The sequence below is a fragment of the Lotus japonicus genome, chromosome 6, assembly GCF_012489685.1.
Source record: "Lotus japonicus ecotype B-129 chromosome 6, LjGifu_v1.2".
Taxonomy (NCBI): Eukaryota; Viridiplantae; Streptophyta; class Magnoliopsida; order Fabales; family Fabaceae; genus Lotus; species Lotus japonicus.
Window position 1 is genome coordinate 64260784 of NC_080046.1, and position 25020 is coordinate 64285803.

Here is a 25020-nt window from a genome sequence, read left to right on the forward strand (position 1 = left end):
TGGTCTCAAAATTCAATAAATTTGGTACTTATCAGTGCTCTCATGCTTCTCCTTGTTTTCGGCTAAAATTTCTTGGCTCGTCCAATTCATACTCGGTCAGCCGAAACCTCGTGTCATTTATCATATTTTTCATTTCTTTCTCTTTGTTCTCTAAGTGCGAATAAAGTTTTAATGAAAGAAAAACTACCCTAACAATAATGAGTGATATTTTAGAAGTCAAAAGGAAAATGACGTATGCCTGCTTAGATTAACATATGACCCATCTGATATCTGACCCCATAACGTGTTGCCATTAGTTTTTATTTTTGTGAATGCCAACTTACTCTTATCTTCAACCGTGTGACAATGACACCAATATTATTTAATTTTGTTGTCTAACAATTTTTTTGTTAAAAGTAACAAAGAAAGTTAATGAAAACCAGAAAACGTGTAGTGGAATTGATCAGCCACACCACAAGCAGCATAACATGTGGACGGCGATGATCGTATTCCTTCCCACTACCACATGGCCAGCGAATGGAGGTCGTGCAACTGGATAACGACGTAATATTGTTGTTGTTTAGCTGCTGCATACGTATATTATAAATGTGATTGGCTCTTGTAGACTGCTGGAAAGCCACCAGAGACTCACTCTCTGTTATGTTAGAGTTTTGGAGGATCTTCATAAGAGAGTTGTCCACCAATTGAGACGTATGAGATTTTAACCCTCGATATATGAGGATTTGAAAGCTAAACGTGAAACCTATAATCAATCCAAATTGAATAACTCACTCAATTATTATAATTTTATATTATTGAACACGTTTTATGTGAGGATGGCTGGATGAGGCTTTTATTAAAAAAGGATTGCATTGTTGGTGATTTTAGAATCATCAATGTATTTTAATAGTAATGTGATCTACTATAGGCTGATGTAATTACGCGTTAGGCTCGGAATCGAGTCAGGTTAGTGCGGAGTGCACGCTCGGTGAGCCAACGCATAATTGACCGCGAATACGAACCGGGGTCCAAGGGGCGGAGCCCCTGGCTGGGGACCCTAGTTTGAAAAATCGTGACTTATTTTCGAATAGTTGTGATCATTCGTGCAGCCTCCTATATAAGGTGACTTGCAACCTAAGGTATCGACACAGAAAAACAGAAAACCGAATACAGTAACAGATATTCGAAAACAGAACTCTCTACTTTCTTGATCTGTTCTCTTGTGCCAAGAAGCAGATTGATTGTCAAGTATTATCCCAACAAAGATTTCGTGAACCCAGGCAATCATAGGGTCGAAATAATTTGTTCGGAAAGTGGACGCTCAAGATTCTTGACTTTATCCAGGATTATCACACCCAGATTTCTAACATGCATAAGGTTATATTCACTATTGATTTAATTTTAAATGTATATATTTGCCTATATTTTAACTCACAAAAATATATAAATATGGATATGCTTTTATCACTTTAATTCATAGATGAAATTGTTCAAGAGGAAGTGAATATTATCCTTTGTGATATTTAATTATATCATTGGGACATTATTTCAATTTTTATACAAATGCATCACAATTTTTTTTATATGGGGCATGTACCACAATTATGCAAATAAATTAGTATCCATAAACAATGAGCTTTTTATGTTTTTATAATCCTGTAATGTCATGAGTCACATTATTTCATTTATTGTGTGTTCTAGTCGGTCCAAAACAATCGTTCGATCAAATGCAACTCAAATCAACTCAAATGACCAAGGCACCATTTCGGTCTAATGCAACTCAAATCGACTCAAACGACCAACGTTGGTCGGTCAGGACGACCAACAAAGCATACCTTCTATAACTATTATTCTGACCAAGTTGCTAAGCATGATATATAAAAAAATCTCATCATATGTAGTGAAATGGACGTAGCTTCTCCGAATGTGTTGACCGTTCCCATGACGCAACATCGCGTCACCTACAGTTACGGTGACGTAAGCACGTAACTGCCGTTGACGTTAGAAGTCTTCACCCTCCATGTTCTTTTTATATGTCCACCTCCCCCACGCTGCTCACACTCCTCCCTCTCTCTCCACAATGCACCAAGCAATTCCTTACCGGACCTCCCTCCCCGCCGCCACCACACGCGACCTCCCCGTCGCCGGAGCAATCCGAGAAGGCAAAACCGTGGATCCAGCTTACGTCACCGCAATGGTTTCGGAGAACGCGGTGATAATCATCGGGACACGTGGTTGCTGCTTGTGCCACGTCGTCAAGAGGTTGTTACAAGGTCTTGGAGTCAACCCTCCTGTCTATGAGGTTGATGAAGATCGTGAAGCTGCTGTGGTTGGTCAGCTGTCATCCCACGCTTGCTGCGGCGGCGAGACAGTGCAGTTTCCGGCGGTGTTTGTTGGCGGGAAGTTGTTTGGAGGGTTGGAAAGGGTTATGGCCACTCATATATCAGGTGAATTGGTTCCTCTGCTTAAGGATGCTGGTGCCTTGTGGCTTTGACTAGTAGCTACCTACCTCTTTCCCCCTTTTGGTTGTAGAAAAATGTTTCTTGTACCTCTTATAATTAGGCTTTAAATTACTATTACTGTTTAGTAGTGGAGTTTGAGATTAAGTGATTTAACATCACTTATCCTCAAAATTTGATGCAATATGTTGAGATGTAATTTAAAGCATATGAATGGAGAAGCTAGAAAAGGAGATTGAGATTTTGTACATTATGTTTCAATTAGTTGATGGGGATTGGAAGTTCATGTTAGATCTGAAGAAAATGTAAAAAAGAAAAAGTTCTGATCATTGTACTCTGAGCGAGCTAGTTGAGAAATTTTTTCTTCACTCAATTAGTCAATTCAATTTGTAAGCGATTAGTGCATGACTATAAACTCTTTTATGAAAATGAGATGGAAGAAATCATGAACATGATAAATATATCAAAACCTACTAATCGTGATCTCAAGCAATTGATTGCCTTAAATCAAGTTTTATTGAGGTAGTTTGAAGTTATTAAAAGAAGGTTTTTGTGAGAGGAGTGAAAGAGGTCAGAATGAGATAGGAGAGGGGAATGAGATAGGAGAAGGGAATGAGATATTACAACACAAAAAAAAAATGGGGTTTTGTGGTGGTTGTATAGTAGAGGATTCTTAAAACCGCCACAAATTTGTATGCTTAGAGGCGATTTTCAAAATGATGCAAAATGCAGCGGTTTTTCTTATTTTTTTTATGGGGAGTGTTGATTCATAACTCTTAACAACCATACACAGTGGACTCCGTTGTTTAATAAGTAAGTTTTAAAGTTTTCCAATTAAAGTAAGGAAATACATAGGGCTATGAAATTCGTTTGGAGTCATCTACCATTTCTCTTTTGTGGGCTTAAACTTGAAGAGAATGCTTGCTTGTTTCACCCACGTGAAACTTATGATATTTCCTCCCTTCATTCCCACTCAATACCCTCACCCATTTAATAGTCATCGGTATTTTGAACCCTAGCATTTTGAATCTCTTACCTCTAAAATCTTTAATGGTCTTTATCCATCACCTGGTCTGTAACACTAGAGTCATCCTATTGACAACGAAAGAGAGGGGAGAGAGACCCACCACATTTTGACTCTCTTGTTTTAGACTACTAGTGGATTGTTTTTCATAGAAAGTTGGATAAAATTGTCTTTTGACACCAAAATTAACTTTTTCTTTTATCTTTCTCTTTTCTATTTATATAATATGAAACAATGTACAAATTTTATTGTGTTTCTCAATTCTTCTTTTTTTTTTTGCTTATTTTTTCTTATAATAAACCATACAAATTAAAGCATACAATAAATGGAGGAACTTAGCGTCGGAAGAATAGTGGAGATGTTAAGTTTTATCTTAGCGGCGGTTTCTGTCACTCCATGCCGGTAATTATTTTAACTAGTATTTTTTAAAAGCCTTAAATATATTTTAGTCCATGTAAAATAGCGATGAATTAGATTTAATCCCTTTACAAAAATTCATAACTTTTAGTCAAACAAAATATATGAAATTCGCCCATCAATTTATTTTGTGGCAGTTCAAACTTGTCAATAAAATTAAGAAAAAATAATTTGTGACGATTAAGAATCACCACTAATATAGATAAACGATCACAAAAGGTACGATAAAAACTAATTTTACATACTTCAATAATGTTGTGACTAAAAACTGAGACTTTGTATAAAGGGACTAGATTTAATAAACCCCTATATCACAAACACTAAAAATATATTTAACTTTTTGTTGAAATATTTCGCATATTTCTATTTTTATTTCACAATCGCGCGAATTATCTTTCTTTTTCCCTTCGTTCGCGCCCAATACCCAAACCCTCACCATTCATGGCCATTCGAGAGCTTCAACAGTTTTCAGGTTCCACTCTCCCTTCTTCTCTTCCACTAGTTCTACAAGTATCTATCATCTCCCTCTGATTTCGATTTCATTTCTTTCGCAGACGACACAGTGCCAACAATCAAAGTTAACTGCCACTGAATATAAGGTAATGCGATTAATTGAATTTGTTCATGATTTAATTTAATGTTTGTATGATTAGGTCCTTGATGATTAAAGTGGTTTTTTCCAACAGTTCTCGATTTATCGAATAGGAAGTTGGGAGGGAAATCTATATTGTAAATTGTAGTTACAGCTATAGAAGAAGTGTTGGAAGTTGAAAGAAACCATAACATAGCTTCAAACTGGTTAATAGTAAGAATCTTTGTAAATGGACACAAGATTAATTGTGTTTTAATTTTTTGGCAGAAATTTATTTTGGATCTCTGTAATGCATGTATTGGCTTGTTGTGTAAATAGCTTAGAAAGTCTAACTTGCTTGCACAAATATCTTTTAAGTCAAAATATTTGATTATATAATTTCATTTTCAAGCAAGTCAAGTTGTTAATTTTGGTGCAAATGATCTTCCTGTAGCTTGAAGGCTTGTTTGTCAACCTCTTCTCACTATAAGCTACTCAAACAAGACTTCATCCCGGTAGGGTTCCTATTCATTCTTTAATTTATTTATTTATTTGCATCTTGTTACCATTTTTGAAATCTTTGGAAGTTCTTTTCCATTTGTCGTGTATTGGTAGTTTTGATATATGTCACCAATATGTGCTATGTGCTGTGATTTGTTCTGGTATATTGTGATAATATCTACTAGAATTTTCAATGTAACTCCAATAAGAAAGAGTGTAAGTTAAATGGGCTGGCCAGAGACCATGCCCATTTTGACACCACTACCCACTTTTGCTTAGAAATTTAACAAGGTATAGTCAGGGTCAATTATATTATATATTTGAACATGTCCACCATATGTATCTCCCCTGATCTTCAACCTTGAATTTCATTCATTCTGGTCCCATGAATAAATACTGTCAATTAGCCATAAAGTAAAATCAACATATTATATATATTATATATATATATATATATATAGAGAGAGAGAGAGGATTTATCTTATAAGAATGATGTTTTTGTACGAGAACCTAAGAATAACTCACGACCGTTAGATCTAATCATCAATGGTTTAGACTAAAATACAAAGTCATGGCCTATATATATCATTGTTAAGCTCTTCCAGTGTTACTTTCTCTCCACTCTTGCTTTGCTTGCTTCTGTCGCTAGTCCAATAAAAAGAACCATCACCTTGGACATCCCCAAGTCTGGAATAGGTTGTGGGGAGCTTTCACTATGGAGGATCTCTTATAATGGAAGTACCACATTGTCTAGGTTGTGTCTGGTAGAAGACCTTTGAAACAACTAATTCTCCATCTTGCTCTTCTTCATTACTGCCAAGATGGTATTGATGCATCACCCAATTGGTCTTCTCAGGCTTCCTTTGCCTGCCAAAGTTGGTGTAGAGTACCATAATCTTTTTAAAACCCTTCACTGCACCACCACCAGCAAAAACAGCTCTAGTTTTCCCTGTTTTGTGCCATCTAGTTTCGCTTCCTTCATCATCAGTGTGAACCTTTCTTCTTTTCCTTGTTCCTGTTGTGTATGCTTTAGAAGGCCTGTGAAAGAAGTGGCGGACCTGCCCATCTTTGCTAACTCCTGCATTATTTCAAAGGAACAATTTCTCATATATAGTTGCATTACGTAAAGGAACTGGTTTTGTTAGTGTGAATTTATGCATGACTAAATTATATGAAGAAAAAGAGAGAAAATCTCATATTAGTGTCAAAAGGAAGCAAAATCAACTGTGACTGAGTGAATATCCCAAAGGCAACATTTACAAAACTTGGGGAATTAGACCAAACATTAGGAATGAGGCCTAGGTCCCAAAATTCGTATGCAAGTGAAGATGCCTCTTCCAAATGAGGTAAACTCCCTCTTAAAAGTTCCTTGTGGCTGGCATTTGAATTCTTAAGTAACACTTATGAGTCTCAATTATGGGGTCTTTAGTGTGATATTGATATTTAATTAGAACTATTCCTGGGTAAGTTAATAGCATATAAGCGTGCGTTATGATTCTAGCTAAGATCTTCCGTGTCCACCCCGTTACTTCTCTAAGCTGTCCTTTTTGTCGTGCTACCTATGGCCGGATTTAGGTATTTGGGACCCGAGAGGTTCACAACTCTTCAAGTTCTAAGCATTTAGCTTAGTGGACTTGAGTAGGTATAGTTATAATAACTATGAATCAGGAATTCTTAACTATGAATTAGGAACTCTTATTTGTATCTTTATATCCGGTAAGAGGTTGAGAAAGCCCCCATCAAAAGAATGACAAGGTAGCAACCTTCTTTTTTGAGCAACCTTCTTTTTTGAGTTTGGCAGTCATTGCCAACCCATTTAGAGAGCATAAATGTTCTGATGTGATTCTAAACCGCCTTATACTTTGAACCTTTTGAAAGAAAAAAACATTTTCATTTCTAAAACAATTAATTTCACACATGTGGTGCCGCGCGCATATATATCAAGATGTGCCTCCCAATAAATGATAATTTCAACGATGGCTAGAACATGCATATGCAATGTCTCAACTAAACTATTTTAAGTAAGGGAAAAAAAAATCAACACCTGGTAGCTTTTCTGGGTGTGTATAGCAGATTCCATTATCGCCTTGAAGCGTTGGTATGAACTGATCAATAAGGGGATGAAGCTTGCACACATCAGAAACTACCTTGGCCTCCAAATGCTCCAGTATTTCTTGGTCATTTGGATCAAACTTCACTCCAGCCGGCAATCCATGAATTCCACCCTATTAAATTGGTGCATGAACAAAATCAACTTGTTATGAACTAAAATTAAGCATAAACACAAGAGAAGGAATTCCTATATGTTATGTGAGAATCAAAAAACCTTAAATTAATTAGTACCTGATCTCTGACTTCCATGTTATGGCTACATGAGGGGCATTTTATTGTATGAATTCCTTCTGTGAGATTGATGATAGCTTTAGGAGTATTCGTGGGCGTGATTAAATATTCATTGCCCTTCTCCTTATCAGAGTCATTGCACCATTTCATCTTTCTTTGTTAACTTCTAATGATATATACCACAAATTTTCAGAACCCTTTTCGCTTCTACTCCCTCCTACAATATCAGCTTTCTAGTAATAAAAACAAATAGTAATCAGCAAAATAGAGATGAGAAAGGGTGAAGAAAGGTAAAGCTAGTGCCTTTTTGGGACACTTTTATATCCTGGATCATTTTAGTTATACTTGTTGTGCTGAAAGGGAGAGAATTTCATATTCTACCATAGCAATTTCTTACTTTTCCTTCTTCTGATTCAATGATTGAATATTTCCTGATATCCCAAACTGCTGGTTCTTGCTCACGAAGAAAAGAAGAGATCGATAGAGGACAAATTAAGGGTTATTATAGCCGATAAAAGAAACATATGAAAGGCTCAACTCAACATATAGGAAAAGGTTACTTGCAGGGCACGTTTGGCTATGCTCATCTATATACGCTTGTAAACAAGGAATAAATGTGGCCTAGCTAGCTAGCACGATTTTTTCTTAAATTTAAAATAATTGATCGAACTTAAATGGTACCCTTATTACACACTACATCTTCTCATTTAGTGTCCAAATTTTTTTTATTTCTAATTAAGTGGATTATAATACTTCTTCAACGTGTAGAACATATATCGTATTTTGCCATTAAAAAAGAGAGATCATGTTATGGTACACGACACTTGCAGCCAAAGACTTCGACTTTTCGGGGTTGTTCGGATCAACAAGTTACAGGTCATGTTTGAGGGACGTTTTTGTCATTTAACATTGAGGTTTAGATGATTTGGAATGAGATTACTGGTCTGGATATTGGGGTCAAAGTAAGCCACAATAGACAGAACACATGCGATCACAGTCCTGTTTTAAATTTCAACAATCGCCGACACGTCTTTGTGAGCTTCTCAAAGAAGCCACGCATGCGAAGCTTGGGCATTAAGTTTCTGCTTTTTTTTTAAGAAAGGAGAATATTTATCTTCTTTTTTTCCTTCAAGTTTTTAATTATTTATCTAGAAATTTCGCTTGGCAAGTATATTATTTAAGGGTTAGAATTAGAGTACAGTGACCCCAAAGGATAGGTAAGTGGGTCGAGTTGAAGACATGAATTGGAGAGGAGAATATTCGCGGATCAAAAGAAAAAAAAATATTAAGAGTATTGTTTTTACGCTATGAATAAAATTGCTTTTGGTTTATAAATAAAAACCTATGGAGTAATGTACTTAAAAGTCAATAGAATGAATAATTGTGAATCTCTAGTTTTTCAAGCTTGTCCATTAAGGCTACGAGTGATTAGTTATTAGGTGATTTATTTAGTGATTAATAATTTTTTAATTTTAATTTGTTAATTATAAATTTTATTTTATTTACTAATTATATATCTAGAAATTAAAAATTAATTAAATGACGTAGATATCAACATGTCACGTTTGTATGTCATTGGACATGATCGTTAGAGGGGTGAGGACCGAAACTAAACTTAGTGCAAACAGAGAGGTATGTCGGCAATTTTTTCCAACTAGGGACGAAAATGAAATGAGATGACAAACACATAGACTAATTTGACCATTAATCCATATTTATATGTAAATGGTAATATATCAACTATGGATTGCATTTTTTACCTTCCTCTTATTTTCCTTTCCATATTCTTTAAGAGATGCTTCTTTTGACTAGTTGAAGGATTTCAATTTGAAGTTGAAAACAAGAGGTAGCAAGACCTGTACCGCCAATGTATTATGAATTTGCATTTAATTGTCTGTTATTCCGATGGTTTGATCGAGAAGCTGCTAAAAGTAGTGAAGATGGGTGGGGGAACAGCCTGGAATCCTTACAAGTAACAACCATTCTATCTGAAGAATCCTTACCACAAAAATTAATTTGAAATTCTTCTATTAACTAAGTTTCCAACTAGTATTAGTCCATGAAGATCCTTAATCAAGCTCTCTGGGAACCTAGCCATCAAATAAAAAGTGTATACTAAATGGTAATAAATCTGTACCTCCTGCATAAACCAGCTGATTTTGTAGTCTATTATTCTACAGAATCAATTCTAGTGTTAGCATTGGCATAATAGCATTATCCTTACATCTGTGTTCTTGTAAGATATTACATATCATATCGTGCATATAATTTGATTTATGAAGAACCTTGTAGTGGGTTTTTTAGTTATATGGCTTGCTGTGAGTTGAATGATATAGTTTACTGCCTAATGGCCTTTGGTACTCATCATTGTGCTTCAGTTTGTTTGCTGTTTCCAAGCTCTTCCTCTGTAAAATAACTTTTGTATTATAATAGTGTTCTCTTAAGTCTTGCCTAATTATATAGATAGATAGATTAAAATCTGATCATAAAAGATATTGGGCAGGACCAGTCTTGATTCTTACCTACTTGGCTACTCGATGATGTTTATAGTTTATTTTCTAGTTGTTTTACTTGAGGATTGTTAAACCACCCCTGTAATTCTTGTCTACAAACTCTTAGAATACTTTGTATTTGATTGGAAGTCATATTTATGCAGGTAGATAACAACCCAGATTTCACTGCCTGCTCACTGGAAATGAATGCTTGAGGCAACTTATAATCTGAATTTCCGATTGTTATCATTGTAAATTCAGCAAGCAAATTTTCTGTTTTCAGTCTTCTAGAAGTTTATATTAAAGACTTTTTAGTGATAAAAATTGAATTGGTTAGGGACAGTGACCCATGATGAGATTCTATTTGTATATATGCAGTTACTTAATGGAGTTAAACCATTGGCATATTTGACAGCTTTATACACATCACAATGCTTTTGATGATCTTAACTACATGAGGCATCTTAATTGTTTTAGATTCCTAAGCTCTTATTACATAGGAATTATAGTTTTCTTACCAGTTTTTAGTGATTGCTTACTATAGATAGGCCACCTTGAGATAAAAAGAAAGAATTGTATGGCACTAGATTTATACAGTTTTGCAGCTGGATTACCAGCAAGGCAGCAATGGCCATTCAATCAATCACCAGCAAGTCTTTCTTACCAGTTAGTAATATCATTTTGTATGACTATGTCTATATATGGAAATGCAAAAAATAGTTGACATTATGCACATCATTTCCTAACAAAAGAAGTGTTATTTTTTTAATAATTCCTATTTCTTAATAAAATGTCTAAAAAATAATTGTGTACATGTAATTGATAAAATTATTTTTCAAATTAAGAAATAATTTTCTCAAAAAATAATAAATTTAAATATAACATCTCATTATGGGTCTTGTTAATGATGTTTCATGGGATGGTGGAAGTCATGCAATTACATTAATGTGAAAGAAGAGATCAAAGGATTACATTCATGTGAAGAGAAGAAATCATGGGAGGTCATTAATCTAATAAGGAGATGCAACTGAATAGTTTCATAATTGTCCAATTTACAAGTTTCATATATATCAAAATCAAATCAATGTTCTATGAAACGCAATGATAGAACACCTCTTCTGACCAGTAAAAGAGGAGCCGTGATGTAGACTTGAACGGTAATGCAAATTACCAAAAACTTCCACCAATTTTGGGAAAAGGAATAATGTTGTGGAGATCAGTAATGATATATATACACCTCATTTTTAAAATACTTCATTTCCACCTCTTTTTGTTTCTATCTCTCTCCTCTTATCATCTATCACATCTCATACTTTATCTCTCTTACTTTTTTCTTTCTTCCTATCTCTCTCCTCATTCCACCTCTTACGCCTCAAAAAGAGGTGTGTATGTATAATTATTCTTGTGGAGATATCTCATTTTCACTTTCATCTCATGCATTAAGGGATATATACCCACTTCATTTTTTAAACACTTCATTTTCACATATTTTTATTTTTATCTCTCTTATTTTATCATTTATCACATCTAAAACTTGATCTCTCTTACTTTTTTTTTCTATCTCTCATCCTCCACCTCTTTCCACATCAAAATGAGGTGTGAAGAAAATATTTTCGGTTGATAGATCATTATTCATTTTCGATTAATTATTTTGGGTAGTAGGTAGCAATCAGCTTTCTAATAAAGCCACCCACCACACCAACCAAGCACCGAGATATTAAAATGGTAGGAAATTGCTAAGAAACATCCTTCTACTACCACTACCCCACTTGTCACTAAAAAAGACTAGGAAAGTGCCTCACGAGAATTATTGAAGTTCATCTCAATTCCTTACACTTCTTACTTCCTCTCTTCTCATCCATCCATCACTTACACTCTTACAGTTCTTCTTTTCTTGATATCATGGCAGTTGCATTAGTGGGTGGAGCTTTTCTCTCTGGTTTTGTTAATGTTGCTCTTGATAAGCTCACTTCTCCTGAGTTTCTCAACTTCATCCGGAGAAAGAAGCTTGACAATTTGCATTTAAGGTTGAAGACTACTCTTTATGCCGTTAAAGCTGTGCTGAACGATGCAGAGCAGAAACATATAACAGACTCTGAAGTGAAAAACTGGCTTGATGACCTCAAAGACGCTGTCTATGTGGCTGATGACGTTCTGGATCTGCTTTCTACTAAAGCTGCCACTGGAAAGCAGGTGAGCAACTTCTTCTCTAGACATTTCAATTTCAATTCTCAAGACAGGGACATGGTTAACCGCTTGGAAGACATAGTTGGCAGACTAGAATCCATTGTCAAAGACAGAGATATTCTTGGTCTTAAGGAGGTTGCTAACGTCACCATGTCATCGAGACTTCCATCTACCTCTCTCATGGAGACTCGGTCTACTATCTATGGTAGGGATCAAGATGAGAAGGCCATACTCAAGTTGTTGTTAGATGATAATCAAAGTGATGGTAAAGTATCTGTCATCCCTATTGTGGGCATGGGCGGAGTGGGGAAAACCACTTTAGCCCAACTGGTGTATAATGATGATCATGTAAAGCAGAAGTTTAATTTACGTGCATGGGCTTGTGTTTCTGATGAATTTGATATTCTCAAGGTTATGAAGACTATCACAGGGGCTATTACCAAAAGAAATTGTACTCTGAATGATATCGATTTGCTTCACCTTGAATTGAAGGAAAATTTGACCGGGAATAAATTCTTAATAGTATTGGATGATGTTTGGATGGAGAATTCTGTTAATTGGAATTTTCTTATAAAACATCTTCCGTTCGGGATCATGGGAAGTAAAATTCTCGTGACAACACGTAGTGAAAAAGCTGCTTCTCTGATCCAAACCTTCCAATGTTACCATATGAATCAATTGTCTGATAAAGATTGTTGGTATGTTTTTGCGAGCCATGCAGGTATTTCATTAGAATCTACCGAAAACAGGACTTTTGAAACAATTGGTAGACAAATTGTTAACAGGTGTAAGGGGTCACCTTTAGCGGCACAATCACTTGGAGGCTTATTGCGAGGGAAGCATGATATCGGAGACTGGAACAATATATTGAATAGCAACATTTGGGAACTTCCTGAAAATGAGAGCAATATTATTCCAGCACTGAGAATTAGTTATCATTATCTACCTCCACATCTGAAATGTTGTTTTGTTTATTGTTCATTGTTTCCAAAGGATTATGAATTTGATAAAGATGAACTAATCTTGTTGTGGATGGCGGAGGATCTTTTAGAGCCTTCAAAAACTGGAAAGACTTTAGAAGAAGTTGGTCATGAGTATTTTGTTGATTTGGCTTCAAGATCATTTTTCCAGAGAGATATATCGAATGAGTATTTTGTGATGCATGATCTTATACATGATTTAGCAATCTTATTTAGTGGAGAATTTTATTCTAGATTGGAAGAACTTGGGAAAGAAGCTAAGATCAGTATCAAGACTCGTCATTTATCAATTAGTGGGTTCACTGATCAAGTCTCAGAAAGTTTTGATATTTTTTCCAAGGTAAAATTTTTGAGGTCATTTTTGTCAATTAATCTCCAAAATTCTCCATTCAACAATGGAAAGGCAGCATGCACCATTCTCTTCAATTTGAAATATCTAAGAGAATTGTCACTCTGCGAATTCTCAAATCTAGATGCATTACCCGATTCAATAGGTGAAATGATTCATTTGCGATATTTGAATCTCTCTCACACAAGTATAAATGCACTACCAGAGTCATTGTGTAACTTATACAATTTACAAACATTGAAGTTGTACGATTGTAAGAAGCTGACTATGTTGCCTAATGACATGCAAAATCTTGTGAAGTTGCGCCATCTTGATATCCGGGGAACTGATTTAAAAGAGATGCCTAGAGAAATGAGTAAATTGCATCATTTGCAGCATTTAAGTTGCTATATGGTGGGCAAGCATGAAGAGAATGGGATCAAGCAACTCGAAAAACTTTCAAATCTTCATGGATTACTTAAGATTATGAAATTGGAGAATGTTACCAACAGTAATGAAGCATTGGAGGCTAAGGTAAGGGATAAGAAGCACCTTGACCGCTTAGAATTGTGCTGGTCTTCAGAAAACGATTTTAACGATTCCCAAGGTGAAATGGACATTCTTTGCAAGTTACAACCTCATCAAGACCTGAAAGGAATAGTGATATCTGGATACAAGGGCACAAAATTTTCAGAATGGGTTGGACACTCTTCCTTCCACCGCATGACTCGCATAGTTCTATCTGGCTGTGAGAATTGTTGTATGCTTCCTTCCCTTGGACAACTACCCTCTCTCAAGAGTCTATATATTAAAGAATTGAATGGGCTTGAGATTGTGGGTGTTGAATTTTTCAAGAGTGATGATTCCTTTACTGGGACACTCTTTCCCTCCCTTGAAAAATTGGATATTTCGAGCATGGCATGTTGGGAAGTGTGGAATCATCCAATTGAGTCAAATGCCTTTCCTCAACTAAAGCGCCTCACCATAAGTGATTGTCCCAGATTAAGGGGAGATTTGCCAACTCATCTTCCAGCTTTGGAATCACTTTGGATTGAGAATTGTGAGCAGCTTGCTTCTAACCTTCCTAGGGCTCCCGTCATCCGGTCATTAAAGGTAGAGAAAAGCAATAAAGTGTCCTTACGAGAGCTACCCATTTCGGTGGAAGAGCTAGAAATCAGAGGAAGCGAGGCGGTGGAGTTTATGTTTGAGGCCATCACCATCACCCAACCAACTTGTCTTCAAGGTTTAATGATCTGGAGTTGTTCATCTGCCTTATCATTCCCGGGAGATTGTTTACCCGCATCACTCAAGAGCTTGTATATCCGGGATTTCAGGGAACTAGAATTTCCAAAGCAAAACCAGCAGCAACACGAGTTACTTGAGTCCCTTGATATAGATAACAGCTGTGATTCTCTCATATCCTGTAAAAGTTCACAGGATCACTATTAGTAATAAGTAGTAGTACAAGGACTATATTGTAATAATATAGAAGTTCATTGTAAGCTGGCATGAGCTGGCATGTTAGTTACTGATTAGTTTAGAGTTTGTTAGGTTGTTATATAATTAGTTAGTGTCTAATCTAGGTATAAATAGCTATGTACAGTGTTGTATTGCAATTCAGTTGAAATCAGAATATCAAAGTTTCTTCTTCTTCTTCTTCAATCTCTCTCAATCTCTCTCAAGAGTTCTCACATTCTTTGATGGTATCAGAGCCCTAGATTGGGCTCTGCCATCACCAGCTTCCGCAGAAATGGTGCGAAACGCACAAATCAACAACAACAATGGAAATCAGCAAGCACATGTGGTTCAGGATCCAGCGCAAAATCCGATTTCGCCGTATTACATTCATTCCGGTGAAAATCCGTCGGCTATAATGGTATCTCCACCTCTCAATGGAATGAATTACAGTGCCTGGGCTCGATCGATGAAGCGAGCACTTGTGGCGAAGAACAAGTTCAAGTTTATCAATGGCGAAATTCCAGTTGCAGTACCTGGTGATGCCAACTACGATGCTTGGGATCGCTGCAACAGCTTGATCCATTCATGGATACTCAATTCGGTAACTTCTACAATTGCTAATAGCATAGTTTTTGTTGAAAATGCTTGTGATGCTTGGAAGGATCTTCGTGATCGATTTTCTCAGGGAGATTTAGTGAGAATTGCTGAATTGCAAAATGAAATCAGTAGCTTAAAGCAAAATTCTATGTCAGTAAACGATTATTACACTGAAATCAAAACTCTTTGGGAAGAATTGGAGCACTATCGACCAATACCTCAATGTAGATGTACTGTTCCCTGTAGATGTGAAGCCATAGAGCAAGTAAAATTGTTTAGGGAGCAAGATAATGCTATTAGATTTCTTTTGGGACTGAATGAGAATTTTGGAGTTATTAAGTCTCAGATTTTGATGTCTAATCCTCTGCCATCCATAGCAAAAGTTGTTTCTTTAGCTATGCAACATGAAAAACAGTCAGATTTTGAAGAAAGTGATGAATCAAAGGTTATAGTGAATGTTGCAGAAGGAAGAAAGTCATATGGCAGGGGAAAAATGCCTAATTCTAGTTATTCTGGAAATTCTAGCTATTCTGGATACAAGGGTGCAGGAAAATTTTGTACCTATTGCAAGAAGCCTGGTCATATTATTGACATCTGCTATAAACTGCATGGTTATCCCAACACTTCCAATACTAAATTTGCTTCTAATTCCACTACTCATGTAAACAATGTCAGTGGAGGTAGTGGAGGTTATGATACAGAAGATGATCAAGGAGATGACTCAATTCAAATAAAAGAGAGTGAAGAACCATTCACAGCTGATCAGTACAAAAGAATAGTGTCTATAATTCAACAAGTTGCTGGTTCATCAAAGAAAGTTGCAGAAACAGGACAAGTTGCAGTTAATCATGTGATCAGAACTACTAATCATAATTCAGGAACCACAGGGCATGGTAAGCATTTTGCTCTCTCTTGTTCACAAAAGTATGATAGTAGAGATTGGGTGATTGACTCAGGAGCTAGTGACCACATTTGTTTTAACAAGTTGTGTTTTGAGACTCTAGCTGAAGTAAAGCCTATAAGCGTTAGTTTGCCAAATGGAACAATCATAGATACCTGTTATGTAGGAACAGTTAGACTTACAAGTCTAATATTGTTAACTCATGTCTTATTTGTTCCTGAGTTTAGCTACAATTTAGTTTCAGTACATAAATTGGCAAAGAGAAATCATTGTGACATCATTTTTGGTGAATTCACTTGTGATATTCAGGAGGTGCATTCCCAGAAGAGGATTGGTTTGGGTAGCTTGAAGGAAGACAAGTTATACCATTTAGTAGTTACAAGTCCTTCTAGTGTATGTTTTAGTGTTCAGCATTCTGTTTCTGAAATAAACAGCTCCACTCAGGTTATTCCACCTGGAGCTTTGTGGCATTTTAGGTTGGGACATTTGTCTCATGATAGGATTCAAGCTTTGAATAAATTCCATAGTTCAGTAAATATTAGTAGTTTACTAGTATGTGATATCTGTCATCTGGCCAAGCAGAAGAGGAAAATGTTCCCTTACAGTTTACATAATTCTAAGAATTGCTTTGACCTTGTGCACATGGACATTTGGGGGCCACTTGCTATTCCCTCAGTACATAATCACAAATATTTCCTTACTGTTTTGGATGATCACAGCAGATTTGTTTGGATAGTCTTGCTTAATAATAAAGGACAAGTTCAGCATCAGGTTCAGTCATTTGTGGCCATGGTACAAACTCAGTTTGGGCATACTGTTAAAGCTATTAGAACTGACAATGGGCCTGAGTTCATCATGCCATCTTTCTATTCTGCAAAGGGTATTCTACATCAGAGAAGTTGTATTCATACACCTCAGCAGAATGGGAGGGTAGAAAGGAAGCATCAGCACATTCTGAACATAGCCAGAGCATTGCTTTTTCAGTCTAAATTGCCCAAGAAAATGTGGAGCTATGCTGTGTTACATGCAGTCTTCCTTATGAACAGGATACCAAGCAAGCTGTTAAATGATAGGTCACCTCATCATTTACTTTATCAAGAGAAAGCAGATTTAGAGAGTTTAAAAGTGTTTGGATCACTATGTTTTGCTAGTACAATATCCTCTCAAAGATCTAAACTAGACCAAAGAGCCAGGAAGTGTGTCTTCTTGGGATTTAAGCAAGGTGTAAAGGGATTTGTTTTGCTAGACATATCTACTCATGAGATCATAATTTCCAGAGATGTGGTGTTTCATGAACACATTTTACCTTATAAGAGTTCTACACTACCTACTTGGGAGTGTTTAGATTTGCAAGCACAAGACAAGAAACCTGGAGATATTGAGAAGTCAGAAGTGCCACAATCTATACTTGAAAGTCAGATGCTGCAGAATGAAAAAGATTCTTCTGTTGTTCCAGAAGTGATTACTGATAATTCTCAGGCAGAAAGGCTAACTTTATCTCCTCAGACTGAGAATCTGAACTTGCAACATTCCATAGATCTTGATGCTACAGAGACAGAGAAAGAAGGGGAAGTTCCAAGTTTGAGAAGATCAAGTAGACAAGTAAAGAGGCCAGCTTTTCTACAAAATTTTCAATATAGTTCATTGCCTTCCAGAACTAGTACAGTACATAGCATCACACAGTACTATTCTCATGATAAACTCTCATCACCACATCAATCCTATGTACTTAGTATCTCATCAGATAAAGAGCCTACTACTTTTGAAGAAGCTAATAAGCATTCCCACTGGCAAGAGGCTATGAAGGCAGAGATATTGGCTCTAGAGAGAAATGGAACCTGGAAATTGGTAGACTTACCAAATGGTGTAAAACCTATAGGGAATAAATGGGTTTACAGGATTAAGAGGAATGCAGATGGCACTTTAGCTAGATACAAAGCTAGGCTGGTAGCAAAAGGATATAATCAAGTTGAAGGACTGGATTATTTTGACACTTTTTCTCCAGTTGCCAAACTCACCACTGTTAGAGTAATACTGGCCTTAGCAGCAGCACAGAACTGGCATTTGCATCAGCTGGATGTAGACAATGCATTTCTTCATGGAACTTTAGATGAAGATGTGTACATGCAAGTCCCGGCAGGAGTTTTGACAGAGAAGCCTAATCAAGTATGCAAGTTGCAAAAGTCACTTTATGGACTTAAGCAGGCTAGCAGGAAATGGTATGAAAAACTTGCTGCTCATCTTATACATCTTGGATACACACAAACTGCTTCAGATTACTCTTTATTTGTTAAATTTCAAGGAGACATGTTCACAGGATTGCTTGTTTATGTGGATGATGTTATTCTGGTTGGTAACAGTCTCTTAGAATTTCAAATGGTTAAGGATTCTCTACATTCAGCATTTGGTATTAAAGATCTAGGTGTTTTGAAATATTTCCTTGGCCTAGAAGTAGCTCATTCTACCTCTGGAATCTCATTGTGTCAAAGGAAATACTGTTTGGATTTGCTTCAAGAAACTGGAAATCTTGGTAGTAAGCCAGTTTCCACTCCATTGGATCCAGCTCTCAAGTTAACAATCGATCAAGGAAAACCTTGTGAAGATGTCATGGGATATCGCAGATTGGTAGGCAGATTGTTGTATTTGACACACACTAGACCAGATATTTCTTTTGCAACACAGCAACTGAGCCAGTTCATGAGCCAACCTACTGATATACATTACACAGCAGCACTTAGAGTTTTAAAGTACTTGAAAGCATCTCCAGGACTTGGTTTGTTTTTTTCCAGGAACATTCCAATCACTTTACAAGGTTATTCAGATGCAGATTGGGCAGGTTGCTTGGATACGAGAAGGTCAATATCAGGGTACTGTTTTTATCTTGGTAATTCACTCATATCTTGGAAAGCAAAGAAGCAGGTCACAGTATCCAGGTCTTCTAGTGAAGCAGAATATAGAGCTCTTGCCTATGCCACTTGTGAACTACAATGGCTACTTTACTTGTTGAAAGACTTGAGAATTTCTTGTCTTAAAACACCTGCTTTGTTTTGTGATAACCAAAGTGCTTTGCATATTGCTGCCAATCCAGTGTTTCATGAAAGGACTAAACACTTGGAAATTGATTGCCATGTTGTCCGAGATAAGTTGCAAGCTGGAGTTGTCAAGCTATTGCCTATTCCAACAGCTTTGCAAGTTGCAGATATCTTCACTAAAGCTTTGCAGCCTCGGATCTTTCAGGGATTTCTGGCTAAACTTGCAATGATCAATATCTTTCCACCTTCAGCTTGTGGGAGGGTGTAAAAGTTCACAGGATCACTATTAGTAATAAGTAGTAGTACAAGGACTATATTGTAATAATATAGAAGTTCATTGTAAGCTGGCATGAGCTGGCATGTTAGTTACTGATTAGTTTAGAGTTTGTTAGGTTGTTATATAATTAGTTAGTGTCTAATCTAGGTATAAATAGCTATCTACAGTGTTGTATTGCAATTCAGTTGAAATCAGAATATCAAAGTTTCTTCTTCTTCTTCAATCTCTCTCAATCTCTCTCAAGAGTTCTCACATTCTTTGATATCCCTTCAGTTGGAGACCTTTCCAAATCTCTGTTCTCTCACCATCATAAACTGTGCAAATCTGGAACGTATTTCAGTACCGAACGCAGGTCTTCACAATCTCACATATTTCGAGATAAATGGCTGCCCCAAATTTGTATCATTCCCAATAGAAGGATTGCATGCGCCCAACTTGACTGAAATCGTCGTCTTTAATTGCTAAAAGTTAAAGTCATTACCTTGTCACATGAATACTCGTCTCCCAAAGTTAGAATCTCTGTGGATAAGTAATTGCCAAGAAATTGAGTCCTTTCCTAGTAAAGGGGATATGCCGTCTAGCTTGAGATCACTTACCATCGACGGCTGCGAGAATGTGATAAGGAGCACATGCCTAGCTTCGATGGACATGCTCACTGACCTTACCATTGGAGGTCCATGGGATGGTGTCAAGTCCTTCCCGCAGGAGGGTTTGATGTTGCTGCCTCCCTCCCTTACCTCCCTGCGCCTATCTGGATTAATAAGTGTGGAGACGTTGGAGTGCAAGGGGCTTCTCCACCTCACCTCCCTCCAACAATTAATGATTCGGTTCTGTCCCAAGTGATAAGTGTCAATTTTACCTAGTTTTGATGAGCAATTTAGACACTTATCTTTGTAAATTCATGAGAAATCTTGATCAAATCCTACTTTTTTTTATTAGAACTTATTGATAGGTAAACATTAGGCTAAAATGTGCTTAAGTTTGTTTTAATCTCAACTTGTATTGTAGGATTGAAGATTCAAGGAAGAGGGCAAGTTTTGGCAAGAAAAATGGACTTTGAAGATGTACAGGGCGCCCAGCGGGTTGCAGAGGCCGCCCAGCGCCCATGGAGGTTCCAGAAACCTTCCTTTTAAGTAACTGGCCGCTCAGCGGCCAAAAAGGGGCGCTCAGCGCTCTGGCACTCGACAGCACATTATAAAAAGGTCATTTTCATATTTTGACGGAGATATCTTGATCAGAACAGAACCCAAACAGAGGGGAAACACAAGAGAAACATGGAGAGAGGCTTAGGAGGCTAGAGAAGAGGCTTGGACATCGGATTCGGCGGCGAGACATCGCGACGGTTTCAGTTCTTCTCATTCTTCTTCTCTATTTGTAAAGTTATCCATGAAAATGGATAACTAATCTCTCTTTTGTTGGGGTTTGATGTAATTGATTGATACTTATGTTTTCTATTTGATTCTCCTTGATATAAATCATGTTCTTTGTTTATGAGTTAGTGATTCTCTCTTGATCTTCATGTTATGTTTTAGTTTGCGCACCTAGAACATATATGCTTGATTCGGCGTGAGAGCGAGAGCTATATCGCCTAGAGTCCGAACTAGAGTTAATCACCTAATAATCCTAATTGCTAGACATAGAGTTAGGTTTGTTAGTCACTTAAACACCAAAGCTTCATGATAACTATCTTTCTTAATCATGTGAGACATCAATGTTTAGGATTAGAGAGTTATTGTTATCCACTCATGCGAGACATCGATGATGTAGGGTTGAACTAGTGTAGATGAGTCATAAGCATAGACTTGGTTGTATTTGAATCACTAGAAGGCACAGAGGTCATTCAATGAAATCTCATCCCAACAATTCCTCATACCTGTTGTTTCTCCGTTATTTTACTTATTTTCATTTACTTTTATGTTTTTAAACAAAAATCAAACTATTGTGCAACCATCATTTAAGCTTGATAACTATTGAACGGCATAAGTATTACACCTCCCTGTGGATACGACAAAACCCTTTACTATACTACAATTGAGTCTTGAGAGATTCAAACGTAGAGTGGTAAAAAATCTTTCAACACCAAGCTGAAGAATGTGGCGGCAGAAAGGCTGCCTGCCTCTCTAATAAAACTTGATATCATTAGGTGTCCTCTGCTGGAAGAACGGTGCAAAATGAAGCACCCACAAATTTGGCCCAAAATTTCCCACATCCCAGGCATTGCAGTTAATTACAGATGGATTTCTTGAACTTGAACCAGGATTATCAATAGGTAATTGCTCCGCTTTTCCTTTAAGTAACCACTTACCCAATTTCATTTATTTTCTGCACCCACTTTTTCCATTACTCTTTTAACCAACTACAATTATCTTTCTACCAACCAATTTCTTTATCCTTTTTCAAAAGAAAAAACTTTTCATGATTTTGAGTCACGGATATATTTCAAGTCTTTCTGCTTTCTACATTTAATTTTCTAATTGCATTTTTCCTAGTCTAAGATTTTTTGGTCTATGGCAATTGATTGACTGAAAATGTGAATAACTACAAATTCTTTTGTATACACTTTTCTTCACAGTAACATTTCTGTATTTTCAAAAATGAAATGATTACGGTAACTAATAACAAAAAATTGTATTCCTGTTGTTTGCAGTTTGTTTGCACAAGGTCATATGGGTTAGCTGCCCAGTCACAACAACAGCAAAAATTAACATTTAAAGGTAAAGATTATCCAACCACATATTCCATTATCTTTTGGAGGCAGAATAATTATTTACAAGTTACAACTAGGACATGAAAGTTGTCAGTTCTTAAAAAATTAATGTTGTTAATTAATGTTGTTTTTCTTGTTTTACAGACATTGAAGCGGCTAACTCCCTTGTTGATTATGCTAGGAATATCAGTACAATCAAGTGAGTTCATACACTTCCCTTCTTACATAGTAGATAGTTTTACTGGCAAACTTCTTCATGGAAGGGATTGTTATTTTGCTAAACTGATTATTTGAATCTCACAAACATTTTGTCATCAAATTTTTGTGGTAGTGTTGAAAGATTTCTGGAGAAGGAATAGGCATCAAAAGTTCAAACTTTAACTAAAAGGGCTCCAATTATTCTGCTGGTAATTCCCTTTCTAATGGTTGAAAACTTGAAATCTTCAATTGTAGGACCCTGTTGCATCTGGTTCAGAATCAGGAAGAAATGTTGAATCACTTCTTGAGAAATCAAGTAAGTAAGTCAATCGTGCCCAATGTAGACAGGACTAATTCTATGAGTCACTGCTTAATTGAGACCTTTCCAAATCTGAGTAAACTTGCAACCAGAAACTGAAACTCTGAAATGTCCTTCCGACTCAGAGTCACAGGATAGTGTTCTTAAGAATCTCTGTCATTTTTCCATTGATGGACGCCACAATATTGTCTCTCCCAAGAGAATGATGGCATGCGCCCAGCAAGACTAAATTTCTCGTCTTCGGATGCAAAAAGTTGAAGTTATTGCCTTCTCACATGAACACCCTTCTTCCAAAGTTACCCGAGTGAATTATTTGCTTGAAATTGAATCCTTTCCTGAAGGAGGTATGCCACCTAGCTTGAGATGATTTGATATCAGAAATGCTAGCCATTTTTTAGCGTATACCTGGCTTCAATTGACATGCTTACCCATCTTTACATAACAGGTCCATCTCATGGTGTCAAGTCCTTCCTTCCCTGAGGAGGCTTTGGTGTTGCTGCCTCCCTGCTCCTATAGGAGTTAAATTAAAAAGTGTGGAACTTGTAGAGTCTGTGGGGTCCTCCGCCTCAGCCCACATTAGAAACTTGAAACTGTCCCAAGCTGAAGAATATGATGGGGATTTGCTGCCTTCCTCTCTAAGAAAACTTGAAATCTCTCAGTGTTCTCTCCCAGAAAAACAATGCCATATGAAGGACATGCAACATTGGCCCAAACATTCCCACATCTGAAGCAGTATGACAAATGGATTTCTTGAACTTGTATTATCAATAGGTAGTTGTTCTGCTCTTCCTCAGGTAAATGCCACTTGCCTAATTTCATTCATTTTTCGCGCCACATTTTTATAGTCTTTTAAACAAGTAGAATTATCTTCTAGAACCCAGTTTATTCAACCCATTTCAAAAGAAAACTGATTCATGATTTTTTAGTTGTGCATATGTTTCCTTTCTTTTGCTTTGTTTTAAATTTTTTGCCGCATTGATCCCAGTCTAAGATTTGGCGTACTGATAATGATTCAAAGTGTGAATAAAAGCAATTTTTTTAAATTTCTTTGCAAGAAACATTTGTGTATTTTTAAGCAAAAAACCTAAGAAAGTAACTTACGGTTTTTTCTGGTCATTTGCAATTTGTTGTACTAGGCCGTATGGCTGCACCGTTGAACTTCTCAGTCATAGATTTACAACAGATCTTTTATTTAACATTTTGAGGTAATGATTGTACAAGCAGAGATCTCATTATCCTTTTGAGCAGAAGATAGAGTGACAAGTATGATAAAGAAGTTTGCACTTCTTAAAAAGTTTATGTTTTCTGTTTCACAGACATTGGAGTGGATACCTCCCTTGTAGATTATGGTAGGAACGTCAATCATGTTCGTTTTGGTTTTCACAATCATGTTAGTTATTAAACTTCCCTTCTAATGTTATTGAGAGTTTTCCTGGCTCACTTCAAGGAGGGAATGGTTTTTTCACTAATCGGATTATTTGCATCTTACTTGTGTCAATTTTTCATTGTACAGTTGAAAGATTTATACAGAAGGAACTGGCATCAGAAGTTCAAATTATGACTTAGAAGGCTCCAATTATTATGTGATTAGTTCCTTCTCAGATGGTTGAAATCTTCAGTTTTTAGGACCTATTATAGAAACTTTTGGCTGGATACCTGAAGAAAGGTTTTTGTAGATAGGTGGGCAATTCGTTTCAACTCTTTCTGAGTTAAAATACTGTTTTCATTTCTCTAATTTTACTACTTAATTTTGTGATTATATGTTTCTTAGTTAACTGTAGGCTCTTGGACTTGAGAGCTGATTAAGTGAGGCGCTCCTTTATTTAACTTGAACTTGATGCAGCTAACTCCCTTGTTGATTATGCTTGGAATATCAATCACGCTTACTTTGACTTTCACAATCGGGTGAGTTCTTAAGCCTCCCTTCTAATGTTATATATAGATTTAATGGCACAGTTCTTCATGGATAGAATGGTGCTTTCTCTATACTAAACATTTGCTTCTTACACTACAATTTGTTGTTATTTGTTTTTTTGTTGATAGTGTTGAAGATTCTGGGGAAGGAATCGGTGTCAACCGGAAGAACAATTCCCCATGAATCACCTAGGTAAATGGCCTAGAGTTCCCACATCCTAGGTATTATTATTATTATTATTCTCTTTGGTTAAGAGTAATTATGGTGAACGAGAGATGGACTTCTTCAACAGGTAATTGTTCTGCTGTGCCTCAAGTAAATGCCACTTGACCATT

General features: G+C 36.5%; 3 protein-coding genes and 1 long non-coding RNA gene across 4 annotated transcripts; 3 read left to right on the forward strand and 1 right to left on the reverse strand.

Moving 5' to 3' along the window:
* The first annotated feature begins 2022 nt into the window (after positions 1 to 2022).
* Positions 2023 to 2686, forward strand: LOC130726796 (glutaredoxin-C9). The gene has a single exon (XM_057578101.1). The coding sequence runs from the start codon at positions 2060 to 2062 to the stop codon at positions 2471 to 2473; it is 414 nt and encodes a 137-aa protein (XP_057434084.1). The 5' UTR covers positions 2023 to 2059; the 3' UTR covers positions 2474 to 2686.
* A 1523-nt stretch (positions 2687 to 4209) lies between these two features.
* Positions 4210 to 10231, forward strand: LOC130726768 (uncharacterized). The gene is made up of 4 exons (XR_009014985.1): positions 4210 to 4351; positions 4434 to 4478; positions 4905 to 4965; positions 9951 to 10231. It is a non-coding gene; the product is annotated as an uncharacterized LOC130726768 (long non-coding RNA).
* LOC130726767 (NAC domain-containing protein 73-like) lies at positions 5309 to 7997 on the reverse strand. The gene is made up of 4 exons (XM_057578074.1): positions 7692 to 7997; positions 7295 to 7527; positions 6996 to 7176; positions 5309 to 6029 (listed from the first exon to the last, which is right to left on the reverse strand). Exons 2-4 carry the CDS (start codon positions 7442 to 7444, stop codon positions 5665 to 5667), a joined length of 696 nt encoding a protein of 231 aa, XP_057434057.1. The 5' UTR covers positions 7445 to 7527; positions 7692 to 7997; the 3' UTR covers positions 5309 to 5664.
* Positions 10232 to 11517: 1286 nt separating the features above from the next.
* LOC130723609 (putative disease resistance RPP13-like protein 1) lies at positions 11518 to 14938 on the forward strand. The gene has a single exon (XM_057574715.1). The coding sequence runs from the start codon at positions 11689 to 11691 to the stop codon at positions 14728 to 14730; it is 3042 nt and encodes a 1013-aa protein (XP_057430698.1). The 5' UTR covers positions 11518 to 11688; the 3' UTR covers positions 14731 to 14938.
* The last annotated feature ends 10082 nt before the right edge of the window (positions 14939 to 25020 follow it).